General features: G+C 42.0%; 1 protein-coding gene across 1 annotated transcript; it reads right to left on the bottom strand.

Moving 5' to 3' along the window:
- Positions 1-1,801: 1,801 nt before the first annotated feature.
- On the bottom strand, positions 1,802-26,478 carry FAAH2 (fatty acid amide hydrolase 2). The gene is made up of 11 exons (XM_089536603.1): positions 26,257-26,478; positions 15,916-15,998; positions 14,314-14,450; positions 11,849-12,058; positions 10,684-10,803; positions 9,489-9,624; positions 7,977-8,094; positions 7,040-7,159; positions 5,879-5,990; positions 5,310-5,504; positions 1,802-3,208 (listed from the first exon to the last, which is right to left on the bottom strand). Exons 1-11 carry the CDS (start codon positions 26,476-26,478, stop codon positions 3,033-3,035), a joined length of 1,629 nt encoding a protein of 542 aa, XP_089392729.1. The 3' UTR covers positions 1,802-3,032.
- Positions 26,479-27,329: the final 851 nt, after the last annotated feature.

The raw sequence follows: 27,329 nt of genomic DNA, 5'->3' as shown, positions 1-27,329 counted from the left end.
TTGCATGCTTACCTTTGTTGTTCATCTGTGGTTTTGGAACTTGACTGGGTTCAGATGCAAATGCCAGCTCAAGCATTCACCAGGTATGCCTCTTCCCACTTCTGTTTGATGTATTAAAACTAATGCTTACCTTTCCATCACCAGCAGTTGGTGCTATTTGCATTGTGATGCCGTGCCTCTAGCTAATTCAATAACCAGGCTTCGTAGATCAACCAGAAAGAGTTTATTGCAGCAGCTCAGAACAGAAAGCCATTTCTTGCCAGAATTGGCTCAAGCATTCAGTTACAATACCATAACCCTCTACATGCCCACAGCTACTCACCCCTTGCATTCATTTCTCAGGCTAAAAGACCTCAGACTTGCAGTAACAGTCAGTCTCTTTCTCTTTTCCACCATTAGGACCAGCACCTATTCACAGCACCAAGGCAGACTTTCCTAGCACAAGGAAATACCCCTAGAAACCAAGATCATTTTTATTTTTATCAAATCAATTTTGCTGTCACAGTTGATCGTCCTGTTGTTTTTTAACCTCATTGCAGCATTATTTACTCTTGATAGATTTTAATCCTAATTTTTTTTCAGTACAAATACAAATATTTGAATTTGAATAGAACCATGTGTGATTTATTCAATGCACTTTTTAAATTCACTCCTTTGTTTTGCTTGTGAATGGCTTGTGGCCCAAGTAATAAGGCGACTAGCATTTTATTTTGTGCCAGTACAACCCTTAGGGGGGAATCACTGATACTGCCCTGCAGCTTTCTCAGTAGTTTCATATCATACCATGGTAAAGAACAGAGAATTCAACATTCCACATTATGTTCTGTAACAATCATTGTCAACCTTGTAGTCTCCAAATGTGCTGGATCATAACTTCCATTTCCCTAGCGATTGAGGAAATTTTCAGAAAGTCTAACAGAATTAGGGGAAGTTAATGAATGATGCAGATTTCCCCAAAATATCTAGGTATGTGGAACATAATCATGTTCTAATTTGACTTTTTAAAATCCTAGGTTATTTAATCTGTCATATTCAATGTTCTGTATTGGGAAACTCTGAGATTACAGTTCCACCCTGTAACAATTTTGGGCCCCAGTGAAGAAATTTCTCTTATCTTTACCACTTTTGCCATGTAAACCAAGAAGTATGTTAAGCAGGGGTAGGAAATTTTGGCCAATGTTAGTCCCCTATGGTGGTATCCTTCCCACCATAATGTAACTTGTGGAAAATCCCATCTAAAGTAAACATGTTGCTTGCTTCAAATGCCTTGTAGCAGTTTACCACTGACCTTCAGCAGTAAACCACTTCTAGCCATTTAAAGGACGCAAAGTTCTTGCTTTAAACAGAAACTTCCTGAGCAGCTGCACTCCCACATTTCAGTTTCCCATCCTTGGTGTAAAGTGATAACCAGCACCATGTACATTCCACATGCAACTTCATTAGACTCTTTCTTTTTCTTTTAAAAATTTCTTTAAAACCATTTCTAGCATATAAAAAATGTGCTAGAAAAAGACATTGGACAATCTGTGATGACATCTTGGAAGCCAGAGCAGGACCAAGTAAGATCCACAGTAGTTAAGCAGGGGAGAAGGCTATTACCTGTTTTCCTTTAGCATAAAAAGCAAAGAAGTGGAGACTTAGAAAACATTGTCCCCAACAACCTGAATCTCGCTTCTGCAATTCTCACAATGTGGCCTTAGTCCATCCACTCTCATTCTCTCCTCACTCTTGAACCACTCACAATTTAAGGAATAATGCTGGTCCACCATACTGGGTTGTTATAAGGACTGCAACTGGTGCATAAATTGCTATATGTTAAGTATTTTTTATTAATATTCAAGTCATAAGGATATCTGACCTGGGTAAAACGGTCCTATAAACAACTCTTAATTCTTTATTTTAGTTCAGCACAGGGGAAAGAGTAGCATCAATTCACTTAATGACATATCCCATTATCCTTAGAATTCAAGTACATTCTGGACCCTAACTCTATGACAATCAACAGCAATAGATATTGGTCAAAGATACCAAGTGTTAGACATAAAAAAATGGATCTCAAGTAATAGATAATACATTATTGTCCCCATTATGTTATCAGCTTAGTAAGATACATTTTATTTGGCTCATGAGAATGGGGTGATGGCCCCCCAACTTTTTATATACCTGATCTAAGGGTGGTGTTGTGGAATGTAATAAAGATCACACAGCAGCAGCAGCAGCAGCAGCGGGGAGTGACCCCTCTCCCAAAAAAGTGTGGATGCCACAGCTAGAAGGCACTGCCCCTGGGAGAGAAGAGGAAGGTATAGACAGGGAATATTTGACTCATCATCCCTCATAAGAAGCGGTCCCAGATTTTCCAACATGTCTCTCTCAAGAAGCAGAAAGCTGACCTATCTACAGAGCCAAATAAAGTGCCAGGGGTGGGAACACTAAGCCCAACAAAGTCCACAAAGCTGGAAGGCTCTAAGGTGCTGCTCAGTCTCCTGCTCAAACTTTGAGATGTTGGGAACACCCTCCTCCAGTCTCACCAAAGAAATCTGAGGAGAAGATGTCTCCAACACAGCCGTCTGATGCTTTTATCTTTGCTCGTAAAAGTAAAAAGTATCGTAAAAGTAAAAAATGGGTGGGAATAAAACAGAAAGAGGAGACTTGGAATCCTGTTCTACTCAATGACATACCCATGCCAAAACTCAAAAATGATCCTCTTGCACAGCTCACAATTTGATTGTCCCAAATAATAATAATAAAAAACCTGATTGTCCCAAGTCAAACTTCTTTGAGAAGCACAGTGCCTCATTCTGTCTAAATTTCCCATGGAATTTTGCAATGATCCTCCACTGTGTTGGATCTGGCCTTATGCAAGTGAGCATCTAACATGGAGGCTAAGTTTGCATAACCCTATCTAGCATCCCTTAGATTGTAGTTGAGGGGAGTGCATCAGAGGGCTTGCAGTTTCAGATGCATTTGTCTTCTGTTAGATTTCACAGGTAAAATGGTCTTCAAGTTCCTGCCATCACCAGGTCCTTGGCAAGCTAGGATGTGCCAGGAGGGACCCAGCCTCCAAATGCCTTCTCCAAGTATCGTGCCACAGCCAGAGTCAAGTGGTCATTGTGGGGTCCTGCCACCACTTGGATACCCAGTGGGAGGTGATCCTTGCTCAAACCCAGTGGGCACTGAGTCACTGGTAAACCCAGTATGTTGAAGATAGCTAAAAGAGTACAAATAGCAGAGAAATTAGAGACACAGACAAAATTAGTAATTTAGATGCCACCACTACCTATCATTCTGTGGATGCTGCAGAGGATGAATCCACAAATACATGGGATATACCCAAGCCCTTCGTTTCCAGGTGGACATGGCTGTTACATTGTCTTCAGTACCTTGCATCCAAATACCACTTGAGTATATCTGAGCTTATCTTTGTATAAAGGTTTTCCAACCTCCTGCTGCGCAGATGTCCTCAAAAACTGTAGAGACAGAGCAGTCCTGGCTATAACCATTGTACTTGTCAAGTAAGCCCAAAACCTGGATTAGTTTTGGAGCATGGCTTTGGCGCAGCTTCCGGCCTCTTAGGATGCATGCAACATTTAAACAGCATACCTCTAAAGTGACCCGAATCAGCTTTATTTTGGCCTGTCTCTTTGGGCCCCTGGTCTCTGGAGTGGCAGAAAACAAGCTTGCTCCACCTTCAATATGACACCCCAAATATTTAAACATAGCTATCATGTCACCCCTTAACTTTCTCTTCTCCAGGCTAAACATACCCAGCTCCTTAAGCTGCTCTTTATAGGGCTTGTTTTCCAGACCTTTCACCATTTTGGTCACCCTCCTCTAGACACACTCCAGCTTGTCCACATCCTTTTTGAATTGTGGTGCCCAGAACTGAGCACAGTATCCCCAGTGAGGTCTGACCAAAGGAGAATAGTGTGGTACTATGACTTCCCTTGATCTAGACACTATTTTTCCATTGATGCAGCCTAGAAATGCATTGGCTTTCTGAGCTGTCACATCACATTGCTGACTCAAGTTCAACCTGCAGTCCACTAAGACTCCCAGATCCCTTTCGCATGTACTGCCATCAAGCCAGGTGTCACCCAACCTATATTTATGCATATCGTTTTTACTGCCCAAGTGTAGTATCCTATATTTCTGCTTCTTAGCCAGGCTGCTGCTCGACAGATCTTGCTGATCACTTGCAGATCTTTTTCTGAGTTCACTGTCATTCTTTCTGTTTTAAGTCATTTTTTAGTCTTAAGACTCCAGTTCTTAAGGGCTAAATGGAGTGTTCAGAATATAATGTTCAGAATATTAGGAAGAAGGGAATTATTATAGTTATTACTGTTAGGAAATGAAAAACTGAATGAAAATTAATAATCAGGCTGAAGTTAAAAATATGACAGCTTAGAAGTGAATGGAGAGAGACAGCAACTTTTCTAGATGGGAAAGCAGGACAGAAAAAACTGAAGGGGAGGCAGAGAGGAGTCAATGGACACAACTGAAAAAAGAATTTTGGATTCATCCCTTTGATGCTGGTATGCAGAGAGATAACCTACATGTATGTGGACTGCTCTTCTGCAGCATCCAGATAATTCAAATTCATAGCCCTCACAGAACATATATTGCAGAACATATATACAGAACATGTACACATATTCCTGCATGATAGATTATGTTGTATTGAGGATGCACTTGTACACATACATGAAAACCCCTACTCTACTGAATGTTGTGTGAAGTAGATCTTAAATCTTTGTTCCCAGGAAAACTTGTAAACCAAATTTATGAACATGATTTATTAATTTATTGGATTTATACCCCATCTTTCTCCAGGGAATCTCCTTTCTTCTAAGACATTAGTGCTGAAGGGCATCCAGAACACAGCTGAAATGGGAAGCTGAAGACTCACAATGTCCTTTGAGAGACAAATATCTTGACCCCCCAAAAACAGAAACTGAGGAGTATCCAATGGAATCCATGAAGAAACTGGAAACATGTCTCATGATGATCAAAAGATGAGTGTTTTATTGACATGCCTCCAGTTTCTCTGTATGTTAGCCCCATAGAAAGTGCATTCCCATGCTCTACTGTACCTCAGACTGCAACTAAATTTGTGAACATGCAACTGAAACAACACAGTCTATTGCTTCTCTGTTAACTCTACCTCCATTCTAATCTATTTGCCCTGGCCTGAATTTTAGATTGGAAGCTCCTCAAGGTAGGAATCTGTTCTCTTCGATTCTGTAAAGCACCATGTACACAAATGGATACTATGTCAGTACTGTTAATTGGTATCATTGTTAACCTCTTACCTGTGTAGGCAAAATTGAAAGGCATTGCCAGAGGAGTGTGGTGCCTAGGAGCCACTACAGGATGTGAAGGATATAAAAGGACACCATCATCCCCCAGTAAATTCACCATCTGTGTTTGCAGGCTCTGTGCCTTAGTTGCTAGCTTGGCATTCTCCCTGGGACTGTATTTCACAACCTTCTCAGTTAGTCCTAGAGCTAAGGGGGAGAAAAGGAATGCAGACAGAACTGATTAATTCAAGACAAGTAGTTTCCAGACCAAGCTATAGTGTTTACAAAGTGATCTATTAGTGAAAACCTAATATACGTAGCACTCCCAAACAGGGTTTCTTGCATAACTTGCAAGATAACTTGACCCCTTATTGAGGAGACCCTATCATCAATACCTCTGAACACAAACAGCAGCACCTTATTACACAAAAACATGATTAGCAAGCCAAATTTAGTTATGAAGTGACCTCCAAACAGCCAAAACCAGCTTTAAAAATACTGTTTAAAAATGGATGACAATTATCAAAAACAAATAAGTGCAAATATTTTAAAAGTTTCTGAGTTCAGAAACAAGATGTTACCAATGGCTGGAAGGGTGTGTGAAGACATTCCTATCATCCACTTCACCAGCTCCCAAGAGGGCCACACTGGCTTTCCATGGTCCCCAAGAAGTTCTGTGAAAGCTTGTGTCTCCTGTAAATAACATGCATTAACAAGCAGCATATTAGCAGCATTTAATGTCAGGCTGCAATTTATAAAAAATCTCCTGGCAACTCCTGTCTCCAAGAATCCCTATCATCCATTGCCTTGCCCAGATCCTGCAAGCCCTTGTCCATAACCCCGCAAGTGAAGATTAGCAACACTAAAAAACAGTTTGCATGTCACTATTGGTTCAGTGTGCATTTACAAGACAGTGCTGTGTTTTAGGACACATTCCAGAAATTGTGGAAACTTCTTCAGAACATCTGGAGGACCAAAAGCTATCCACCTGTCCAAGCCTATGCCTCACAAAACTTTCTCAGACGGTATCAGTGGATTCTGTAACAATCAATGCAGAAACCTTTTCCTGAAGATACTAAGTGTGAAAACCATTGGCCAAAGTTTTGTTATTAGCTGACCTCAAGTCATACTCGACTCATGGTGACCCTATAGATGAGACATCTCCAAGACTCTTTATCCCATACTTCCCTGCTCTGGTCCTGCAGGCTCAGGCCCATGGTCTCCCTGACTGAGTCTAACCATCTGGCTTCTGGTATTCCTTTCTTTCTACTACCTTTCCTAGAAATTATTGTATTTCCTAATGAATCATGCCTTCTCATGATGTGGCCAAAGAACAACAGTCTCACTTTGATCATCTTGGCTTCCAGGGAAAGTTCAGGTTGATCTGTTCTAGGACCCACCCGCTTGTCTTTTTGGCTGCCCATGGTATCCTCAGCACACTTCTCCAGCACAGCATCTCAAATGAGTTGATTTTCCTTCTGTCTTTGTTCTATTCTGACAGAGGTATGGTTTCATCTGTGTATCTTAGGCTGTTAATGTTTCTTCCTACTCTGAGACTAAGCCTGATCTGTGTTTAATATTTTTTGCATACATGTTGAACAGAAAGGGTGATAGAACGCATTCTTGCCTGACTCCTTTACCAAATACCATTCTATTTCTCCATATTCAGTTCTGAATATCTCCCCCTAAAGATCACTAGAGGAAGAAAGACTTTTGTAAGTGGACTTAGGCATTTTACATACCTGGCCATTGCTGTCACTGGAAGACATCATGACAGACCAGATCTGGAAGGAGTATTTCATGTCACGAATGGCCACATTTTGAACCTGAACCCCTAGATCTGTCTCCAGGTGTTTTACCACCTTAGGCATTGAGAAAAAAAGAAAAAAAAGCAACTTTCAGATTACTTATTACAGTTGGTGATTCCACAATTGAAAATATGAATTAATTCTGAATAGCACTGTGCTTTAGGAAACAGGATATAAAAGTTTTTCATACATGATGCAGATCATGGCACATTATGGCTTCTCCAAACATGTGTATATATCACTCAGTTGTAATCACTGGATGAAAAGCATGTTTATGTGATCTTTTCCTCTCAATGAAGGATGGAGAATGATGGTTTACACTCTCTCATGCGTCCACTATAATGAAATGGTGCTATTCCCTCTATGTTCAATAGCACTCGACAGTATGTTAAGTAGAAGTCCATCAGTTTATCACAGTTTCACAGCATGATATTTTGATCTGGCAATTCTACAGTGGCAGGCTTTTGGACTGGGTAGACATACAGTTAATATGGATCAGTAATGGCTGTATTTTGTCTCAGCATGAGCCTTCTCTTAGGAAGCTACCTTAAACTGAGTAATGTTCCATGTGTTTATTTTTGTCCTCATTCACTGGCACTAGCTTCCAGGGCTTTAAAAAGGAGGGCTTCTCAGGCCTATGTGGAGATGCTTGGGTTCTGAACCTTCAGTGTACCTGTATGCACCTGTGCTTTCCCCTTGAGCTATATTTGTGCTCATGGTCATGCCCAGATATACGAGGTACACAACAAGGGTTCATATATAGACCAAACTCACACAGACTAAGTTGCCATTTGTCTAAACTGCTATGCAAATGCGCTGCCACTATAACGGCAATGCAAGTTCTTATTCAACTAAAGCATCTTCCTCCTACCTTCCGATGTGCCTGAAGAATCTCTCTGTCCACTCGAGAAACAAAAACTGAACCTCCATCATGCTCCATTGAATAGAATTTTATATTCTCCAGGGAAACTACTTCATCCAGTTTCAGCCTGAGAAGGAAGGAATAATAATAATATTCTGTCTTTTCGCCAACCCTAGGGCTCAAGGTGGTTCACAAAGTTAAAACAGGCACATGGAAAACCACGCATTGATAAAACATACAAAAGTGAAAATATCATTAAACTATAAATGGAACTAAAAGAAATTAAAAGTATACTCTCTGCTCACAAACCCCCAACAAATACCAGACAACACAGCACATTATTAAAAACCTTTTTCAATAGGCAGTGGGTAAAACATTGAGATTGGGGGGAAATGTGGGCAATGGGCCTGAAAGAGTTATAATCTTAAAATATGAAAGGAAATTTTACAGGATTATGTACTGATAGTATTTGACACCAGAAATGTGGTACAGGAAGGTATTTTTAACTATATGTGGTGGTCATGTAATAAAGCAAAAAGCTTTTGGAGACAAATACAAAAATGAATGCAATCTATTTTTAAATGTAGAATAGAGTTAAGACCAGAGTTGTTTTAGTTAAGTATATCAAAGGAGAAGTGTAAAGGTATACATTTTAAAGTGATGCATTATATATCAGCAAGATGATATGCAAGATCAGCAAGATATGCCCAGAGTTGGAAAACTGACCATCTCCCTACAAATGAGGAACAGATTCTTAAAAATGTGGGTTGGCTGAAATGAACAAATTGGTGATGCTGATTAAAGAAAAATTGGTGGACAATTTTCAAAAAGATGGCAAATTATTTTTGCTATATTTGAAGATGGTTGTGAACTTGGAGTTTTGAAGTAACTTTATTTTTGTTTGGTAAGAAGCAGGGGAAAATGTTAGCATCTTTGAGAAAACATATATTGAGTGTTAACATTCTTAGACTGGGGAAGTGGGAAGTCAATTCTTGCTTGTGTTTGCTGTATTATTTAGGTTGTGTTGCTATGTATAATGTTATAGTTTTATTTGTTTAGTTTTAAATGGGGAGGGGGTTAGAGAGATTTTGGGGTAGTTTAGTTATTTTGGGTTAGGTTGGTAGATTTTTTTAATGGATGTGTGTAAGGATTAGGAATTTATATATTATGTGTTTATGTATATTTTTAATTTTTGTATGCACTTCATTCTGTTTTAAAAATTCAATAAAAAGATTTATTTTTAAAAAGAGAACAGTGAGGAACAAGCATTGAGGAGTGCTCCTTATAATCCTCTAAAGCAGGAGTAAGCAAGTGTGGAAGGCTAGGAGGCGGCATTAGTCCCAGGAGACCTTGGAGGAATTCACCCTCAATGCACTTACACCTGCAAATAATAATAATATTAATATAAAAATTAAAAATTAAAGATTTGTCCGGGGGATTCAAGAGAGACAAAAAAATATCGGTGCTTCTCAGCAGGTCAGGACTAGTTTAATAAAATCCAATGCAATGAGAACCACCTACTTTCTGATGTTTGGTCCTGCCATGACCCTCAGCATGGGTTCTAGGTCTTCTGAGTAGCGACACATTGGGCCAGTGCACAGGAAATTTGTTCGGATGCCCATGGCATTCGGGAATTGGCCTTCATTGGGAACCACACCTACACAAACATAGATGCACACAGAACTACTGAGTTTGACTATGGATGGGAAATCTCTAATTTCTGGTTGCGTTAATAAAAACAAGCTAGCATCCATGTCCCACGAAAGGATGCACACACTTTCCTAATCCACAACCCTAAACCATTTTCTGGCAAAAACAAATTATCTGCTCCAACTGTCAGTTACTTTCAGACTGTAGAGCTGAATAGTGACATACATCTGCTTTCAGCCAGGAGATCCAAGATCCCTGAGAGGCTACACCCCTTATTTCCCAAGAACACCATCATGCCACAGAGGAGACCAACCTGGCTCAATTCTTTGGCCAGAGAAGGAGGAGCTTCAGAGCTTTCTTCTATCTTTCCTGCCAGAAATAACACCATACCTCTAAAGAGGAATCCCATCATCCATTACTTAGACCCAGGCATCAAATATTAAGTTTGGATGCAGCCAGATGCAAAATGTGGTTTACAGCAGTGGTTCCCAAACTTTTGTTCTCCAGATGTTTTGAACTCCAGATCCCAGAATTTCTGACTGTTCATCAAGCTGGTTGGAGCTTCTGGGAGTTGAAGTCCAAAACACTTCTACACTGATTTACAGGGTAGAGGCAAATACCTTCTGCTCGCCATGAGCTGTACATGGTGAGTCAGTACATTCAGGTTTTGCTAGATCAAGAGTTTTAGCCGTCTAATTTAAGGTATAAGGAAGCCTATTTGTTATTAAAATCTGAAGTCAGAAACTCTCATCAACCTGTTGCAAATCACAAGGTAATTTATCAGTAGATCCCAGTCTACTTTCTGCCCACTCTCTGCCTAAACCACAGAAATCCCTGGGTAAGCAGCAAGTAAAACAAACCTTTCAGATAAAGTTCATTACCCCTGCCCTGAATGAAGTGTTTGAATTCCCAAAGCCAGTATGTGAAGTTCAAATATATTTTGATCCAAACTTTCAGCACAGTTAAATTAAAGGAAAAGCTTCTAATGCTTAAGTCCTTGAGCTATCTCCTGTCCCTTCACTGACTCTTTTGATCAATTGACTGTAACTAGAGGAATACCCAGTACCTGTGGTGGGCTTATGTCCAAAGATTCCATTGAAGAAAGCAGGCATTCGGATGCTGCCCCCAATATCTGAGCCAATACCAATCACAGAGCCAGCAGCTGCAAGGATACAGCCTTCTCCTCCTGCATCAACACAAATCCCAAACTGGCATCAGGCCAGTGACAAATTCAAGTAATGCACACATATGCCATTTACAGAATCTACTCAGGAGTTACTTAAATTTAATACATACAGAGACAATAATTACATTAATTTAAATTCCAGGGTGGCATCAAATTCAAAAGCATGCACAAATGCTCCCTGCTTTTATCTGGTATTACAAATTTGCAGACCCAGCACAACAGTCATCTATGCATATTTGACTTGCAAATTGTCCCAAGGTGGATTTCTAGATCTCCAATGCAATCAGAGAATCATTGAGTTAGAAGAAACCACAAGGGCCATCCAGACAAACACCATTTTGCCATTCAAGAACACACAATCAAAGCACCCCCAACAGATGGCCATCCAGCCTCTCTTTAAAAACCTCAAAGAAAGGAGACTGCACCACTCTCCGAGGGAATATCTTCCACTGTCGAACAGCTATTACTGTCAGGAAGTTCCTCCTAATGGTGAGGTGGAATCCCTTTTTCCTGTAGTTTGAATCCATTGCTCCATGTTCTATTCTCTGGAGCAGCAGAAAATAAGCTTGCTCTATCCTCAACATAGAAGGATACCCTTCAAATACTTAAAGAGGGCTATCATATCACTTCTTAATCATATCTTTTCCAGGCTAAACATAAGCAGCTTCCTAAGTTTCTCCTCATAGGGCATAATTTCCAGACCACTCACCATTTTGGTTGCCCTCCTATGGACACGCTCCAGCTTGTCAACATCCTTTTTTAAATGTGGCGCCCAGAACTGGACACAGTATTCCAGGTGAGGCTTGACCAAAGCCAAAACAGAATGGGACTATTCCCTTTAACTGGAAACCTTCATTTATATCATAGCAAAATCAACTGGCGCACAATCCATGTGTTTCTATTAACTATAATCAACTCTGCTCACTGGTCAACCCAAACTTTCCTGTCAACCCAGGCAGTTATCCACCATGGCAGATTGGACTAGTCAGACCAAATTCACTTTATCATTCAAGTATGTGGTCACAAACAGACACAGCCTACTCACCTGAGCTGCCTCCTACTATGCACCCCAGATCATACGGATTGTTGGTTCGGCCATAGACACGGTTGCTTGACTCATACCACATGCACAGCTCACTGCAGTTGGTCACACCCAGTGGGATGGTGCCAGCTTGCTTTAACCGGGACACTACTGTGGCATCTGCTACAGAGATTATGTTGCGACGGTTAACCAAGCCAGAAGTATTGGGCAAGCCTACCATGATGAGGAAAACAAAATTAAAAAATCAGTCAGAGATCCCTTGCTGGTCAAGACTGAACAGATAAAGAAGATGCAGAGGACAAGAGCCAGGGGAGTAGTTGTTTCCCAAATGACAGAGTGGCTACACATAAGCATACCTCAGTTAACAAAGCCTCTGACAAAGAAGCTCTTTTGCACAAAGTCATTATATGCTCTCCAGCTCCCTTCTTCCTCCTTGTCCTTTGTCTAGCTGGAAGTATTTTTAGCAGTACTGACATGGGGAGGATAGTGAAGGAAGTCTGGAGAAATACAGACTTCTGTGTGGAGTAAATAATGCAATAGAGCTTGAGATTACCCACTTGGCCATGAAACCCACATGCTCTCAGCCTCAAGAGAAGAACCTCGAGAGGTTGCAATGGTAACTTCTGAAGAAGTCATGCCAATAAAACCCCACAAGAGAGTTTCCTTAGGGTCGTCAAAAGTCAGAAACAACAATAACAATTTATATCAAAAAAGTGGCTGCTTCACTAATGAAATAGGTCAGTATTGTACCATACTGCAAGATAACAAAATTAAAATAAAAACTAATCATAATCATAGGCATGGGACAGACTGTCTAAAAAGAATAGTCTCCTGGAGTCTTTCTTTCTTCCGTAGCCATGCCGCAGCAACCAGACTGCGTGAGCATGGCTGCACAAAAGAAAAAGTAGCGCTGCCAGGCAGCTCCTTTTTGCACCACTGCCAATTGGTGGCGGCGGCGCAAGTACGTCACTGCTTCAGAGCAGTGACATCATGGCTGTGCGCGCTGTCTGGACGGTGCCACACAGCTATGGCGTCGTGGTGATGTGCTAGGGTTGCGGTGTGTGTGCACTCGCCGCCCCGAGGCAACGCTAGCACGCCACCATGACATGCCAAAGGGGCCATCTGGACCGGGCCATAATTTGGAAACAAAAGCCTAGATTCACCTATGGACTCAAAGATCTAATGTAGCCGGGGCTAATAACTGGATTATTTACTTACTCCCCATTCTTTCTTCAAGGAGTTCTGAGTGGCATATTCTTCCTTTATGTTCACAACAACCCTACATAACAGGTTAGGCTGAAAGCGTATCAGTGTATCATACTCTAACCACTCTATCTTCTTGGATCTCCGTTGTCCAAGCTGGATGAATCATGAGCTGTTACAGGAATCACAAACTGGCATATGAACTGCCGCAAGCATCTATCTAGAGTCACATGCAGAAAATATTTGCTCAGGCCAGCTTTCTCCATCTTGTGCAATCCAGATGTATTGGATTATTGCTCCTGTTATTCCAAGCCTCAAGGAGCTGCTCTCTGGACTTTCTCACAGATTTCCTCTTTTCTCTGCATTAACACCAGACTACAAAGAGGAAGATTTGGAAAATTAGGTCTTCCTTTCTCTTACAACTTCAGACCAAATCCTCTATCAACATGTGGCTATCCAGATGGTGTTGACTGGAAGTCCCATCGTTCCACACCACTAAGAAGTGGTTAGGAGTTGATGGGAATTGCAGTCCAACCATACGGAAGGCCACATGTTGCTCACATCTGGTATAAGTGAATGTGACAGAAGATACAGTGGAGCCTCTTTATCCATTTAAGCATCTGCAAATGGCAAGCCCCCATTGTCCCCAATGGCAATGCATGCTCACATCATGCCACCATTAGGGACAACGGGACTTAAGGTCCTGTGTTTTTTGGTATCCGCTGGGGTGGTGGTGGTCCAGAACAAATCCCCTTCAGATACCAAGGTCTGACTGTATATGAGGAAAGTAATGTGAACATACCCAGAAAGTCATTTAAGCACGAGAAACAAGAGAAGTATAGACGAACTGACTGAGGCTGTTTTCCTGAGGGTCCATGGAAGGTTTCCAGTTCAAATGATCTGTGTTCATGTTGATGTCCTAATCATTCTTGGGCATGCAGAAATTATTCTGGACACAACTGAACTCAAACATTTTCTCCCACCAGGGAAAGAATGTAGCCTTTATTTGTCAAAGACATGGGGACTAACAAACAGAGAAGGAGTCAGGTTGAAATGAAAACTTGCTGCTGTGAATAGAGTTCCTATTTGACTTTTCTTGCTGTGTTAAGTTTGTATTATTTTGTGACCTGTTATTCTAAAGCTGCTTTGGAAATTTTCATAATGAAGAGCAAAAAACAAACCTATAAAATAAATTAACCCCCCCAAAAGAGTCATGTAGTTGTATATTAAAGAGCAGGTGATGAAGACTACACAAAACAACACACCATGCAACGCAAAGGCCTCTTTGATGGTGACTGGGACCCCCAGGAACGGAAACTTCTTCTGCAGCGTCTCCTCATCATCATGTCCCTCCGAGAGCAGCTTGTCAACTTGGTGGGCTTCTTGGAGGGCTGCTTCAAACCTAAGAGTAAAAACAGAAGGAAAATGTGTCAGTCACTAGCTGAACCCTAACCGGTTTCAAAGATGTTAACTTTGTCCTAGTATTCAATAGTCCTAGCATTCTGCTCAAATTGTATTTGTAGTTGTTGCATGCCTTGAATTGTTTCCGACTTATGGCTAGCCAAAGGTGAACCTATCATGGGGTTTTCTTGGCAAGATTTGTTCACAGGAGGTTTGCCATTGCCTTCTCCAGAGGCTGGGAGCATGTGACTTGCCTAAGGTCATGCAGTGGGTTTCATGGCCTAATGGCGAATCGAATCCTAGTCTCCAGAGTTGCAGTACAACACTCAGAACAGTATCCCACTCTTACTCTATTTAACATAAAAGATGTAAAAGAGGAAGTCTACTAGAGGAAGAAAGAACAGATGCTATTTTGTAATCACCACAACTCGGCAGTGCCTCCAGGCCCATTTACAGAGTAGCAAAGAGTTAATCCTGCTGCAAATGTTTTCATCTCCAATAGAGATATGAAACAAAATGAAAGAGTTCTGTCCTCATTTTCCTGAAATCTACAACTTGGTGCCAATTCTCAAGTCTAGGGAAGAGAAGGCTAGGTGGCCAATGGCTTCAAAGGTCTTCAGTGAAAGAACAGCATTGTAAATGCACAATGGCTGTAGCAAGCACATAGCTAATCTCAAGAATTCCCAGGTTAAATAGACTTTAGCAAATTGGACAGAAGTTGGGAACTTAAATTAAAATGCATTAAATTAAGACAGGTTCTAACACTGGCATGCAGCATCCTGGAGCAGGGAGTGATGAATGAAATCTTTTAATTGAGCAAATCAAAATTTTTGGCTAATGTTGACTTATCTATAAGCAGGACTTCTGAAAACAGATTAACCCAGCTGGAGCAGGGATGAGGGGGAAATAAATGGAGCTTCCCTAAACAGGAACAGTCCCAGTTGTGATTAGTAAATGCTTGGGAGAAATAATGGGAAGCTTTTTGTGAACGTCCCAGGGGCATCTGACAGGCCACTGCTGAAGGCCGAACGTTGTGTTAGAAGATGAAAACTTTTGCTCAGCTAGCAAGTCCAGCTCTCATCTTCATAGTCTGGAAATGGAATGCAGAAGGTCAATGCAAGGGAAGAAAGTCCAAACAGTACCTGGAGAATGACCAGAGCACCCTTTGTTCAGATTTAGACAAGTAACAAATTAGTTGTTTTTGCCATGATGTGTAGCAAATCATAGTCGTATGAGAGCTTGAGAGAACTGATTAGAAGCAAGAATGAGTGGGAAAGTAAAGTCTTGAGATAAGGATGAAATTCAAGTAGAGCACCAGACCTGCCTATCTTTTTCTCCCCTATCCTCTCAAAACTTCTTGGACAGAAAGTATGGCCTTTGTTAAATAAGCTGTTTCATTGTATATGATTAATATCATTAGTACATGATTAATATTATTATAAACATTTGGGTTTGATGAGACTCACCTGTCTCTGACCAGTGCATTGATCAATGGGTTGACCTGCTTGATCCTCCCAATGTAAGTTTCAATTACATCCACACATGACACCTGCAAGAGAGCAGACAGTGGTCTGTTTTCATGAAATGATTTCATATCGGCTAATTTAATTTATATCCCACCTTCCTTCCAAGGCTCAGATGCAAATTGGCTTTCAACATACTTAAAGATGTTCAAATAAAAACACAGTAATACACAAATAGCATCATCCACTAAAGAATGCCGAAACAGGATGTACTAAACCGTCACCTTTTGCTTAGGTTACATTTTTCATTTCTGTTTGTTAATCACTTCATTACACATGCATATATGTATTAAAACACAAATTAATTATATACTACTAATAAGCACTCAAATATTGAAAGTTCAGCACATCCATTTTAACAGGTTAATTGCAAGAGGCAGCCAATTGCTGAAGATATGTGTGAATAGAAATTCTTTGCTGGAAATGGCAACAGCCCTTAGTTTAATTTCCCTTGGAGGAGTGCTGCAAAATCTGAAAGCTGCACCAAGGAGGCTGTCTGTCTGTTGTGATTGTATGACACATACCTCCAAAAGTAATATGACTGAGCAAAGTGTCTCTCCTGCAAAAAGCCTGGGCAGCATTATATGGGAGAAGTGGTTTTCAGATAGCTGTGACTCAAGTAGCACAGGGCTTTAAAGGTCATAACCAGCATTGAACTGTGCTTGGAAGGGGACAGATAATCAGTCCAGCTTAGGGTTGTCCAATCAAATATAGGTCAGGGATTCCGTAGCTTTAATCATTAATAGATCCTGGCTCAGGAAGAAGTGCTGTAACACTGTCAGGTGGAACAACAACACCTATCCTCTCTCACCTCCCCAAATCCATCTTTCACCTCCTGTAGCTCCTCTCATGGCTATTTAGTGGCCAGTGGAAACAGGATTGAGAGTGAAGAAGTGTGTCATAGATTTGCCTGGCCCAGATTTTCCAATCCAGGATCTGTTAAAGATTAAAGCTATAGGATCCCTGCCCGTGTCAACCTGGCATCTCTAGTACAGCTATTGTAATAGGAGAATTACATCTTCCTTGTAAGCAGACTCAGTCAGCAGTGTGGCTACAACATTTTGGGTCAGCTACGGTTTCCAAACCTTCTCCACAGGCAACACACAGAATGGATTACAATAATCCAAATGGAATAAGCCAACATGGTTTAGTGGTTTGGGTGTTGGACTATGACTCTGGAGACCAAGGTTCAATTCCTGGCTCAGCCATGAAACCCACTGGGTGACTTTGGGCAAGTCACAGTTTCTCCGTCTCAGAGGATGGCAACGACAAACTCCTTCAGAAGAAACTTGCCAAGAAACCCCTATGATAGATTCGCCTTACGGTTGCCATCAGCCAGAAATGACTTGAAAACACAACAACAGCAACAACAAATGGCATGCAGCCAAGGCAGGTGTCACTATGACCAGATCAGATATTTCCAGGAATGGGCACAGCAAGCACACTGTGCATTTAATTTAATTGGTTTGTTTTATTTGATTTATGTTTGAAACAATGGCCAAGGTCCTACAAACTTTCAGTGTGAATGTACACCAGAATATTTATGCTGGATCCTACAACTTCACACTGACTCAATGGGCTTCTTAGCCATGCCCAAATAGAGGCCATTTTTTAATTCAATGTTAAAATGTAGGACATGTCCTCAAAAAGGAGGATGTCTAGTCATCCTGCCTAAAGGTAACAGACCTTGAAAGGTAATCAGAGCTTGTCTGATCTTGAAAGCTAAGCAGGGTGACTCCTGGTTAGCACTTGGATGGGAAATCACCAACAAACACTAGGTGCTATGGACTGTACTTCAGAAGAAGGAATTGTCCAAACCATCTCTGAGTACTCCTTGCCTAAGGAAACTCTTTAAAATTCATAAGGCTGCCATAATTTGAACGCACATACATATGTGCAGTGCCTCAACAGGAGTCTGGTGTCTATGTCATGCTTGGACAGAGTGTTAGAAAACCCAGAACTCAGTCTCAACAAAGTCTTGCTGCATCAGGCCTTATCTAACCCTGTAGCTTGTTTTCTAAAACATCCAACCAGATGATTCTGGGAAGCCTAGGTGCAAACACACAACCTGATAGTACACCCCTACTATTAGTCAGTAACTGGTTTTTGGCTATATAGCCAAGAATAATCATGGCACAATCACTGTATTTCAGCCATGACTAAGATGGGTGGAGGATCTGGGAGATGTAATCCAAAAAAGTATGTCTTCCAAGCTCTGATTTCAGTCAAATCTCACATGTGCTTGTTTTGGACAGAAGAAATGGGAAAACCCAGTATATATCATGTAAGATCAGTAAAGGAGGAGGATACCGGTAGGGTACAATCAAAATAATAAAGAGGATAGAAACATGTTCATTAATTGATGGGGAGTTATAGTCTGAAGAAAATGTCTGATTACTGAAACATTCAATATTATGTGAAGTCGAAGGCTTTCATGGCCGGCATCCATAGTTTTTTGTGGGCTTTTCGGGCTCTGTGGCCATGTTCTAGAAGAGTTTATTCCTGATGTTATGATAAGACAGAGTTTGGTGTAGCACCTGCAACAGGTCATTAACTTTGTAGTTATACTTAAAGATTCTCTGCTGAAAAGAATATTTGCTTGAAAAGGGCCACACTGCCTATCTTTAGTTTACCCACAATGTACAGTATATATAGGTAGAAACCCTAATAACAACCTATAGGTAGAATCCCTATATGAACCCCCATATAGAATACCTCAGGATTTCCATTGTCTTACTGTCGTTTTTAATCGTTGGATATTATTTTATCACTGTTATTATTAATTGGGAATTTTTAGTGTTGTGTGGGAGGGGGGGTAATGGGTTTTATTTTGCATTTGTATTCTATTCTGTATTGTATTCTACTCTTAATGTAAGCCGCCTCGATCCAACTAGAGAGGCGAGATAAAAACAAATTATTATTATTGTTGTTGTTGTTATTATTATTATTATTATACCACTGTACAAACCTGAGGAGCAACACTGTGAGAGCTCATGCTTTCTTGGACCAAACATGGCCATGTGAATAATCTCCCACATACATTCTGGATTTGTTGTTCACACTAAGGAACCACATCTATGTGCAAGTTCAGTTGTTCACATGTGTCAGCACTCGAATAAAGATGGGGTTGACAGTGTGAATGTTTTCAAAGCACATTCAAGACATGCAGGGCTTTATCCCAGTCCTATTCATTTCCGTTATTAATGTAGCTGAGAATGCAACTCTTTTAGTAAAACCGGGGGGGGGGGGGACGACATTGATTATTCCCGCTTAAGTAGTCTTTTTGACAGCCCCCCCCCCAAAAAAAACCCCTCAACCGGATGCATTGTTACAAATCTTCCTTATAAATATGCTGAACTGTTACAAGTTTCCAGTCTACATTTCCCTGTTCTTGGGTTATGACTATGCTCCTGATAAGACACTGTCAAGGTCTAAGGAAGCATCACATTACACTACTTGAAATTCAAGTTCTCTGCAAGCCATCCATCCCTCTACAAAAAAGTATCAAGCTACACATTTTTAAGAGCCACATTCTTCCAGCTCTGATCTTCTCTATATGGCAGCTAAATGTCTGCAGAAGGGCAGTGTCGCAGGTAACTAAAAACACTTGCCCTTTGCCTTATAAAGATGCCTGAGATTAACAGCCCTTCCCATTCAGTTGGCAGAAATGGTTATACTACTTATCAATAACTGAATCTAGGACAAAGCGCATTCTTGCTAAAGTCTAAGAGTGGGAAGAGAGTCTGATAGCGTTACCAAGCCATATATCCCAAGCCAACGTTTAATGAAGGAAGGAAATGTTGGCCTCAAAGTACAAAATACACCAGGGAGTAGTTAACACAAGGGGACAAAAGAAAGCTGTTGATTTAGTGGTATAATACCTACATGCGGAAAAGTCCTGCATCTGAGTTGAGAAGATATTTCAACAAACATATTTCTGGGTGAGAATGAAAACTAAAATCTTCTAATTTATTTAAAGTATTTTATCCCATGGGTCTAAAAAAGACAGGCCTCATAGTTAAAATGGACTAGGAAAAAGAAGATGGAAAAGCAGGAAAGAAAATGCAATGGAATAACAAAACAAATGGTGAGGTACTATGTTTCAGAAACCATTCTGTTTCTCCATATTCTGTCCTGAGTACATAAAAATGTTGTCTACAAGCAGTGATCCATAGTTTTTCATGACATACACATTAAATGTTTTAGCAAAGGCTGATTTTGTTGTATTGCTATGTATTTTATATGTATTATCCTACTAGAGAGGCCCCTTCCCACCACCACTCCCTTTGTGTCGTGTCTTTTTAGATTGTAAGCCTGAGGGCAGGGAACCGTCCAATTAAAAAGATTGTATGTACCGCGCTGTGTAAATTTACAGTGCTTTATAAATAAAGGTTAATAATAATAATAATAATAATAATAATAATAATAATAATAATTCTTCTGGAAATCTTTGGTGTGAGCCATTATCTAATGTATGTTCTCTTCCTTTGCTGAACCCTGCTTGGACATCTGGCATTTCTTGCTCCATTTATTTAAAAAGCCTTTGCTGTAAAATTTTAAGCGTCATTTTGCATCTATGGGGGATTACTGTAATGATTCTGTGGCTACTGCAATTCCTGGCATCCCCTTTTTTGGGTAGTAGAATGGCCAGACTAGTCTGAATTTTATCACACTGTCTGTTGAATTTGTATGCTGAACATGTCACACATAAAGCTAGATTAGACTTAGAGGAGGAAGGCATGAACACTGGTGGAAGGAACATCAACCATTTAAGGAGGCAAAATAACTAAACTCAAGCCATATGCCATCAACACTCCAAGCTATGTGAAGGATACAGCTGATTTCCTGAGGAAAATACAGTCCATCTACATACTCTGAGAAAATCCTAGCCATCGTGGATATGAAATCCCTATACACCAACACCCCACACCAGGATGGACTACAAGCCATCAAGAATATCATCTTGAATGAGGCTACAGCAGACCTGTCCACCAAACTCTGCACTTTGTACTTACTCATAACTACTTCACCTTTTGGAATAATATGTACCTCCAGGTCAGTGGCACTGTCATGGTCACCCAGTATGTAAACAGCTTCATGGCTGACCCAGAATGTCCATTCCTCAGCACAAGCATCCAAAACCTCTCCTTTACTTATAATTTCTTGATGATATCTTTGTAATTTGGCCGCATGGAAAGCAATCATTTGAGAGGTTCCACCACCATTTCAACAACTTCCAGCCTACCGTCAGCCTGAGCCTGGAACAATCCACTTAACATGTGAAGGTGGAGGCTTTCACAGCCAGCATCTATAGTTTTCTGTGCACTTTTGGGCTATGTGGCCATGTTCTGGAAGAGTTTATTCCTGTATGGCTGGAATCTTCAGAGAATGCTGCATAACAAATTCACATAACAATAAGAATCCACATAACAAATTTACTTTCTTAATACCACTATGCAGCTGCACAATGGACTTCTAAGCACCACACTCTATTGAAAATCCAAGATGTTTGCCTATTACCCACAACACATACTTACATGTTTCCAATTTCCACTCAGAACACACTACATCTATTGGTTATAGCAAGCCCTCTGATCCAAATCTTAAACAACTACTCACTTACGACAAGAAATATAACACGGATGGTAATACAGGGATAAGACCCTGCCACAAGTCCAGATACCTACTCTGACCTCACATCTACTTTGGGAGCAATATTACAGGACCCAATAGTATCACCCACAACATCAGAGGTACATTCATTTGTTCTTCCTCCAGTGTAATATCCTGTGCCAGCAATGGCCCTCTACACAATACACTGGACAAAAAGGAGAGTACCTGCACAAGAGGATTAATGGACTCAAATCCAACAGTAGAAACAGCAATACCCCAAAACCAGTAACAGAACATTTCAACCTCCCTGGGCACACAGTCAAAGATTCACAGGTTGCTGTGCTTGAACAAGAAAATGAAAGAGGAAGACTAGAACGACAAACTGCTGAACTGAATTATATTCACAAATTCCAATCCATTAGCAGAGGTACGAACAAGGAGCTCATGGCACACTACAGGTATCAATACAAGAGTCCTCACTTGCATATGTAACAAAAGAAATCTTCTCCGAGAGAGTTTTGAACCCTTGGAACTGACTTTTGGTAAGCAGGTTTATTGCTTTTGTACATCAGCACTAACTGACCACTATTGATCTGGAAAACCTATATCATCTTACGCAGCCCTTTGAAAATTTAGGACAAAGGATCATCTTTCTGGATCCTATTACACGCCATCCTACTGCCACTCCAACAACTGGATAAATGTACTTTATGCCTGAGGCCTCAATATCGCTTGGTACTTAATCCAAAGAATTAAAGTACAGTACCATGAATAGGTCGATTCAGGTTTCTTGAGTCATTTTTTGACTAAAATTTCTGGATGAGTATAAGCCTTACTGGAAAAGGCAATAAATCCACTCACTGGAAAGGACAATAATGCTCAGTCAGGTTGAAGGCAATAGGGAAAGCAGAAAAGTCCTTTCTCACGGACTTGAGATCTGTGCTCTTGATTATTCACGGAGGGGCGACCTCCGTTATTCTCAATGGGGTGTGCCCCTGTGGGCATGCGCCCCATTCAAGCCTATGGAGCTTCAATATCTGTGAGTCTCCATTTTTGCAGGGGGTCCAGAACAAATCCCCTGCAAAAACGGAGGGCTGATTGTAGTTTATTGTGGCACCAGAGCTCTCTGGCAGAGAAAGCTAAATGTTTCAAAAAACTACAGTTCCTAGGATTTCCTAGCATTGAACCAAGGCAGTTAAAGTGGTCTCAAACTGGGTTGCATCCTTTCCAGGAGATCGCTAAAATGAGTACCCAGGTTGTTGGGGGCAATTAGCTTACACTTTGTAAACCGCTTAGGGTTTCTATACCAAAAGCGGTATAGAAATGTACTTGCTATTGCTATTGCTATTATTTCTGCGGTGGGTTTTGGACCACAATCTAAGCACTCTCAACAGGATGGCCACCCAGCCTCTGTTTACAAGCCTCCAAAGAAGGAGACTCCACTACCCTCTGAGGAAGACTGCTCCACTCAAAGAAGCCACTGGTCCTGAGTTTGCAAGACCTGAGCCTGCCTTGGGCGTCTCTTATTCATAGGTCCACCCTAAATCAAAGTTGACCTGACAACCGTTGACAACAACTAAGCTTTAGAAAAGTGGGTGCAGTGGGAGATGGCACTTTTCCATACCATGCCAGAAACAGGTGGACTAAACGCTCCTGGCAGAAGACTTCTAGGGATCCAAAGCACCAAAGGTTTGGGCAAGATTTCCTAAACTGCCTCAACAGGTCCCTGAGACTTGCAGGTCCCACTCCGCAGGATTGCACAGTCTGGGCAGAATGCAAATACAGTACTTACTATGGAAACCTCGGTTCCTTGTTCCTTAATCCCAGCTTAGGGAGGAGGGGCAGGGAAGGCTATTTATGATTCCTCGGTGAAGAGAGAGCCACTCGCTCCTAACACAAACTGAGCCTTGGCTTCTTCATTCATGCCCACTGAGGAGGGCACAGCGATGCCCCAAATCACAAGGGTTTGATTTTTAATTTGTTTTAGGAACTTTTTTTAATTTTTGATTTTTATTAAAGACAAATACATTTACAATACACTTAACCACACAAACTATTAAACTTATAAGACATTAGACAAATAAAACAATAGACTACAAACTGACCATTTCCATTCTATTCCTAACTTATCTCTTCCATAATAATTCTAAAATTTGTTTGATTTATCCTAATTTAACTAGAATTTCTTAAATTCAAGCTAGTCCTCGGGTCCCTCCCAGTATTTTTCTTTTCTTTCTCACTTTCCTAACCTTTCCTAAGACTTTCTAGATCTTCTTTCCTGTTCTGCACTCTCTCCATCTCTTTCCCTCCACTAACTCTCTTTATCTCTCTTCCTCTTTCTCTCACTTCCCTACTTTCTCACCTTACTATCTTTCCTTTCCAACTTACTCTTACCTTCTTTCACTTTCTAATTTCCATCTTCATTCCTTCCTCTTCTGGGCATTAGATCCGAGGGCTATATCGTACTTCCCTACACTCACATATATTAACCAATTTCACTATAACATCCATGCTTCTCTCCATTTATACAACATGTCCTTCCTATCCTACAAATCTGATTGTTTTTTCATTATTTCATTTGCAATCCTTTATATTTACTTTCTAATATGTTTGCTACCCATTGTTTACTAGCATTTTAGGGCCCAAACAGACAGGCCAAAACAAAGCTGCTTCGGGTCACTTTGGAGGTATGCTGTTTAAATGACACATGTGTCCTAAGAGGCCAGGAGGTGCGCCAAAGCTGCGCTCCGGTCCTTAGGACTGGAGCGTGGCTTTGGTGTGGTTTTCAGCCTCTTAGGACACATGCATCATTTAAACAGCATATCTCCAAAGTGACCCGAAGCAGCTTTGTTTTGGCCTGTTTGTTCGGGCCCTTAGCTGTATGATAAGAGATTAAGAGGAACGCATGAGAGATGGCAAGTATTGTTAGCAGGGCCAACAAAGACCAGGAGTAATAACTGAGTAACTCAAGGAGGAAAGTGCCAAGGTAGTCTTGATGCTGAAGGTCAGGAAAACAAAAACAATGACCATGGATGACCTACATCCTAGATAGAGGAAATCGAAACCAAGAGTTCCCATACGATGGATCAAATACTAATCAGAATGGAAAATTCTAAAACATTACAAGGCGAGGATTGGGAAGGGCAGATATGAAAGAACTGATAAGATCCTAAAGAGATAAGGTATAACTGAACATTAAAGCAAGGATCATTCAAGCCATGGTTTTCCCCATCGTCATGCAGGGATTTAGAGCAGGACGGTCAAGAAAGTGGATAAGAAGAAAATCAACTCTTTTGAGATGTTGGAGAAGAGTGCTGAGGATGCCATGGACAGCCAAAAGGGCAAACAAATGGCTCCTGGAGCAGATCAAGGCCAAGCTTTCCTTCTTTATATTTATTTATTCATTCATTTATTTCATGTATCTGCCAGTTTTCTCCCCAGAGGGACCCCAAGATGGCTCTCAGGCAAAACGTTTAAAACTTCAGGAAAATAAAGAACAATCCGAAACATCTACATACAATATAAAAATCACAATATATATATATACTGTATATATATATGTATATAAGAGTTACAAATGTAAGTAAAAACTTTCCCCAGAAGCCAAGATGAGCAAATGGAGGCTGTCATGCTTTGGCCACATCATGAGAAGACATGTGTCATTAGAAAAGACAATGATGCTAGGAAAGGTAGAAGGCAAGAGAAAGAGAGGGAGGCCACAGGTCAGATGGACAGACTCAGGGCCAAAATGCACTGCAGAAATAATCCAGTTTGAGACTGCTTTAACTGCCTTGGCTCAATGCTAGGGAATCCTGGGAACAACAAACCACTATTCCCAGCATCTCACAGCCTTGACCCATGGTAGTGAAAGTGGTGCTAAACTCTGCAGGGCAGCCCACAAGGCACTTTGCACATGCTCAAGAGAACTGTGCCTGTCTGTATATTCACACACTCCAGAGGGCAGAGGCATGTGATGCCACAAAAACTTCCCTGGCAGGGGGAAAGGGGGATGCTCCAGCCTCCCTGTCACCTGGTCCTAAGAAGTGCAACACCCAGCATCCCCGTTATCACCATCAACGGGTCCTAAGGACTGCAACACCCAGCATCCCCATCCTCCCATCTCCTGGTTCTCACTGCAACCTCCATCACTTGGTCCTAAGAAGTGAAAGACCCATCACCCAAATGCTAAGAACTGCAACACCCAGCGTCCGGTCCTAAGAACTGCAAGGCCCAGCATCCCAGTTATTCCCATCACCTGGTCCCAAGAAGTGGCTTACTCAGCATCTGGTCCTAAGGAGTACAACACCCAGCATCCGATTCTAGGAAGTGCAAGACCCATCATCTGGTCCTAAGGACTGCAACGTCCAGCACCCTGGTCCTCCCCATCTCCTGGTCTTAAGAACTGCAACATCCAGCATCCCCTTCCTCCCCATCGCCCTGTCCTAAGAAGTACAACACCCAGCCTCTGGTCCTAAGAAGTACAACACCCAGAATCCCCGTTATCACCGTCACCGAATCCTAAGGACTGCAACGCCCAGCACCCTAGTCCTCCCCATGCCCTGGTCTTAAGAACTGCAGCACCCAGCATCCCGTTAGGACCCACCCCCTGGTCCTAATCACTGCAACTCCCATCATCCTGTCCTAAGGAGTGCAAGACCCATCATCCCCTACCTTCCTGCGCCGGATGCTGGCGGCCAGCTGCGAGGCGGAGAGGAGGAGGAGAGGCTGCTGGGGCGGAGGGACGGAGCGGCGGGAGGGGGCGGCCGGCGAGGCAGGGGCGGCCAGGGAAGCGGAGGCGGAGGCGCGGGCCAGGAGGCGGAGGAGGGCCAGGTAGAGGCCCGAGAGGCAGCGCAGCGCCAGCGCCAGGCAGCGCTCCGCCCGAGACAGAGCCATGGCCAGAATGAGAGGGAGAGCAGCACAGCCTCCTCTGCGAAGGGGGCGGGGATAATCCCACCCAATGGGAGCGCCCCCTGACAAGCCACGCCTCCTAGGGTTCCAAGAGGGGGCGGGGCCAGGGTGGGGCGCATAAGCTGTGCCCTTGAAGACACTTTGGACTTCAACTCCCAGAAGCCTCAGCCATGGTGGCCAATAGCCTGGCATTCTGGGAGCTGAAGTCCAAAGGCTCTTAAAGGGGCGCACTGTTGGTCCACCTGAAAGGCACCCTATTGTCCATGGGGCAGGCTTTCGAGACTTTGATGCAGAAGCCAGGGGAGATGTTTCGAAAGCTTGCCGCGTGGATATTTGGGTGTTTTGGTTTGGTCCCAGAAAGGTGCCATTGGTTGTTGTTGGGTTTTTTGGGCCATGTCACTGTGGCCATGCTCTGGAAGAGTTTGCTCCTGACCTTTGGCCAGTGTCTGTGGATAGGCATTGGCAGCTCCTCCAGCGCAACTCTATGGTCATTTTTAACCAGAGAGAACGCTCCGCTAGGCCTTGGTCGCTCCTCCAGCACAACTCTATGGTCAATGTCTGGCAAATGTTGACCACAGAGTTGCACTGGAGGACCTAGAGATTCCTAGAGAGGAGTTCTCTCAGGGGGAAACAGGAGATTATCAGACCAGGGCTGGGAGCAAAGTGGATCGCTCTCCCATCCTTCTCCCGATCGTCCGAAAGCGTTTCAGGGACACCACACTTATCCCGTCATTGAAGTGGAATTGTATTAACTCGAACTCCCATTAATACAAAATGCCAAGGCAATTCCACTTCAAGTGATGGGACAATGTCCAGATAAGCGCAACAACGTCATG

The sequence above is a fragment of the Sceloporus occidentalis genome, unplaced genomic scaffold (assembly GCF_023333645.1).
Source record: "Sceloporus occidentalis isolate IW3139 unplaced genomic scaffold, rSceOcc1.0.p SCAF_8, whole genome shotgun sequence".
In the NCBI taxonomy this organism is placed as follows: domain Eukaryota; kingdom Metazoa; phylum Chordata; class Lepidosauria; order Squamata; family Phrynosomatidae; genus Sceloporus; species Sceloporus occidentalis.
This window is presented reverse-complemented; position numbering and strand designations above follow the sequence as displayed.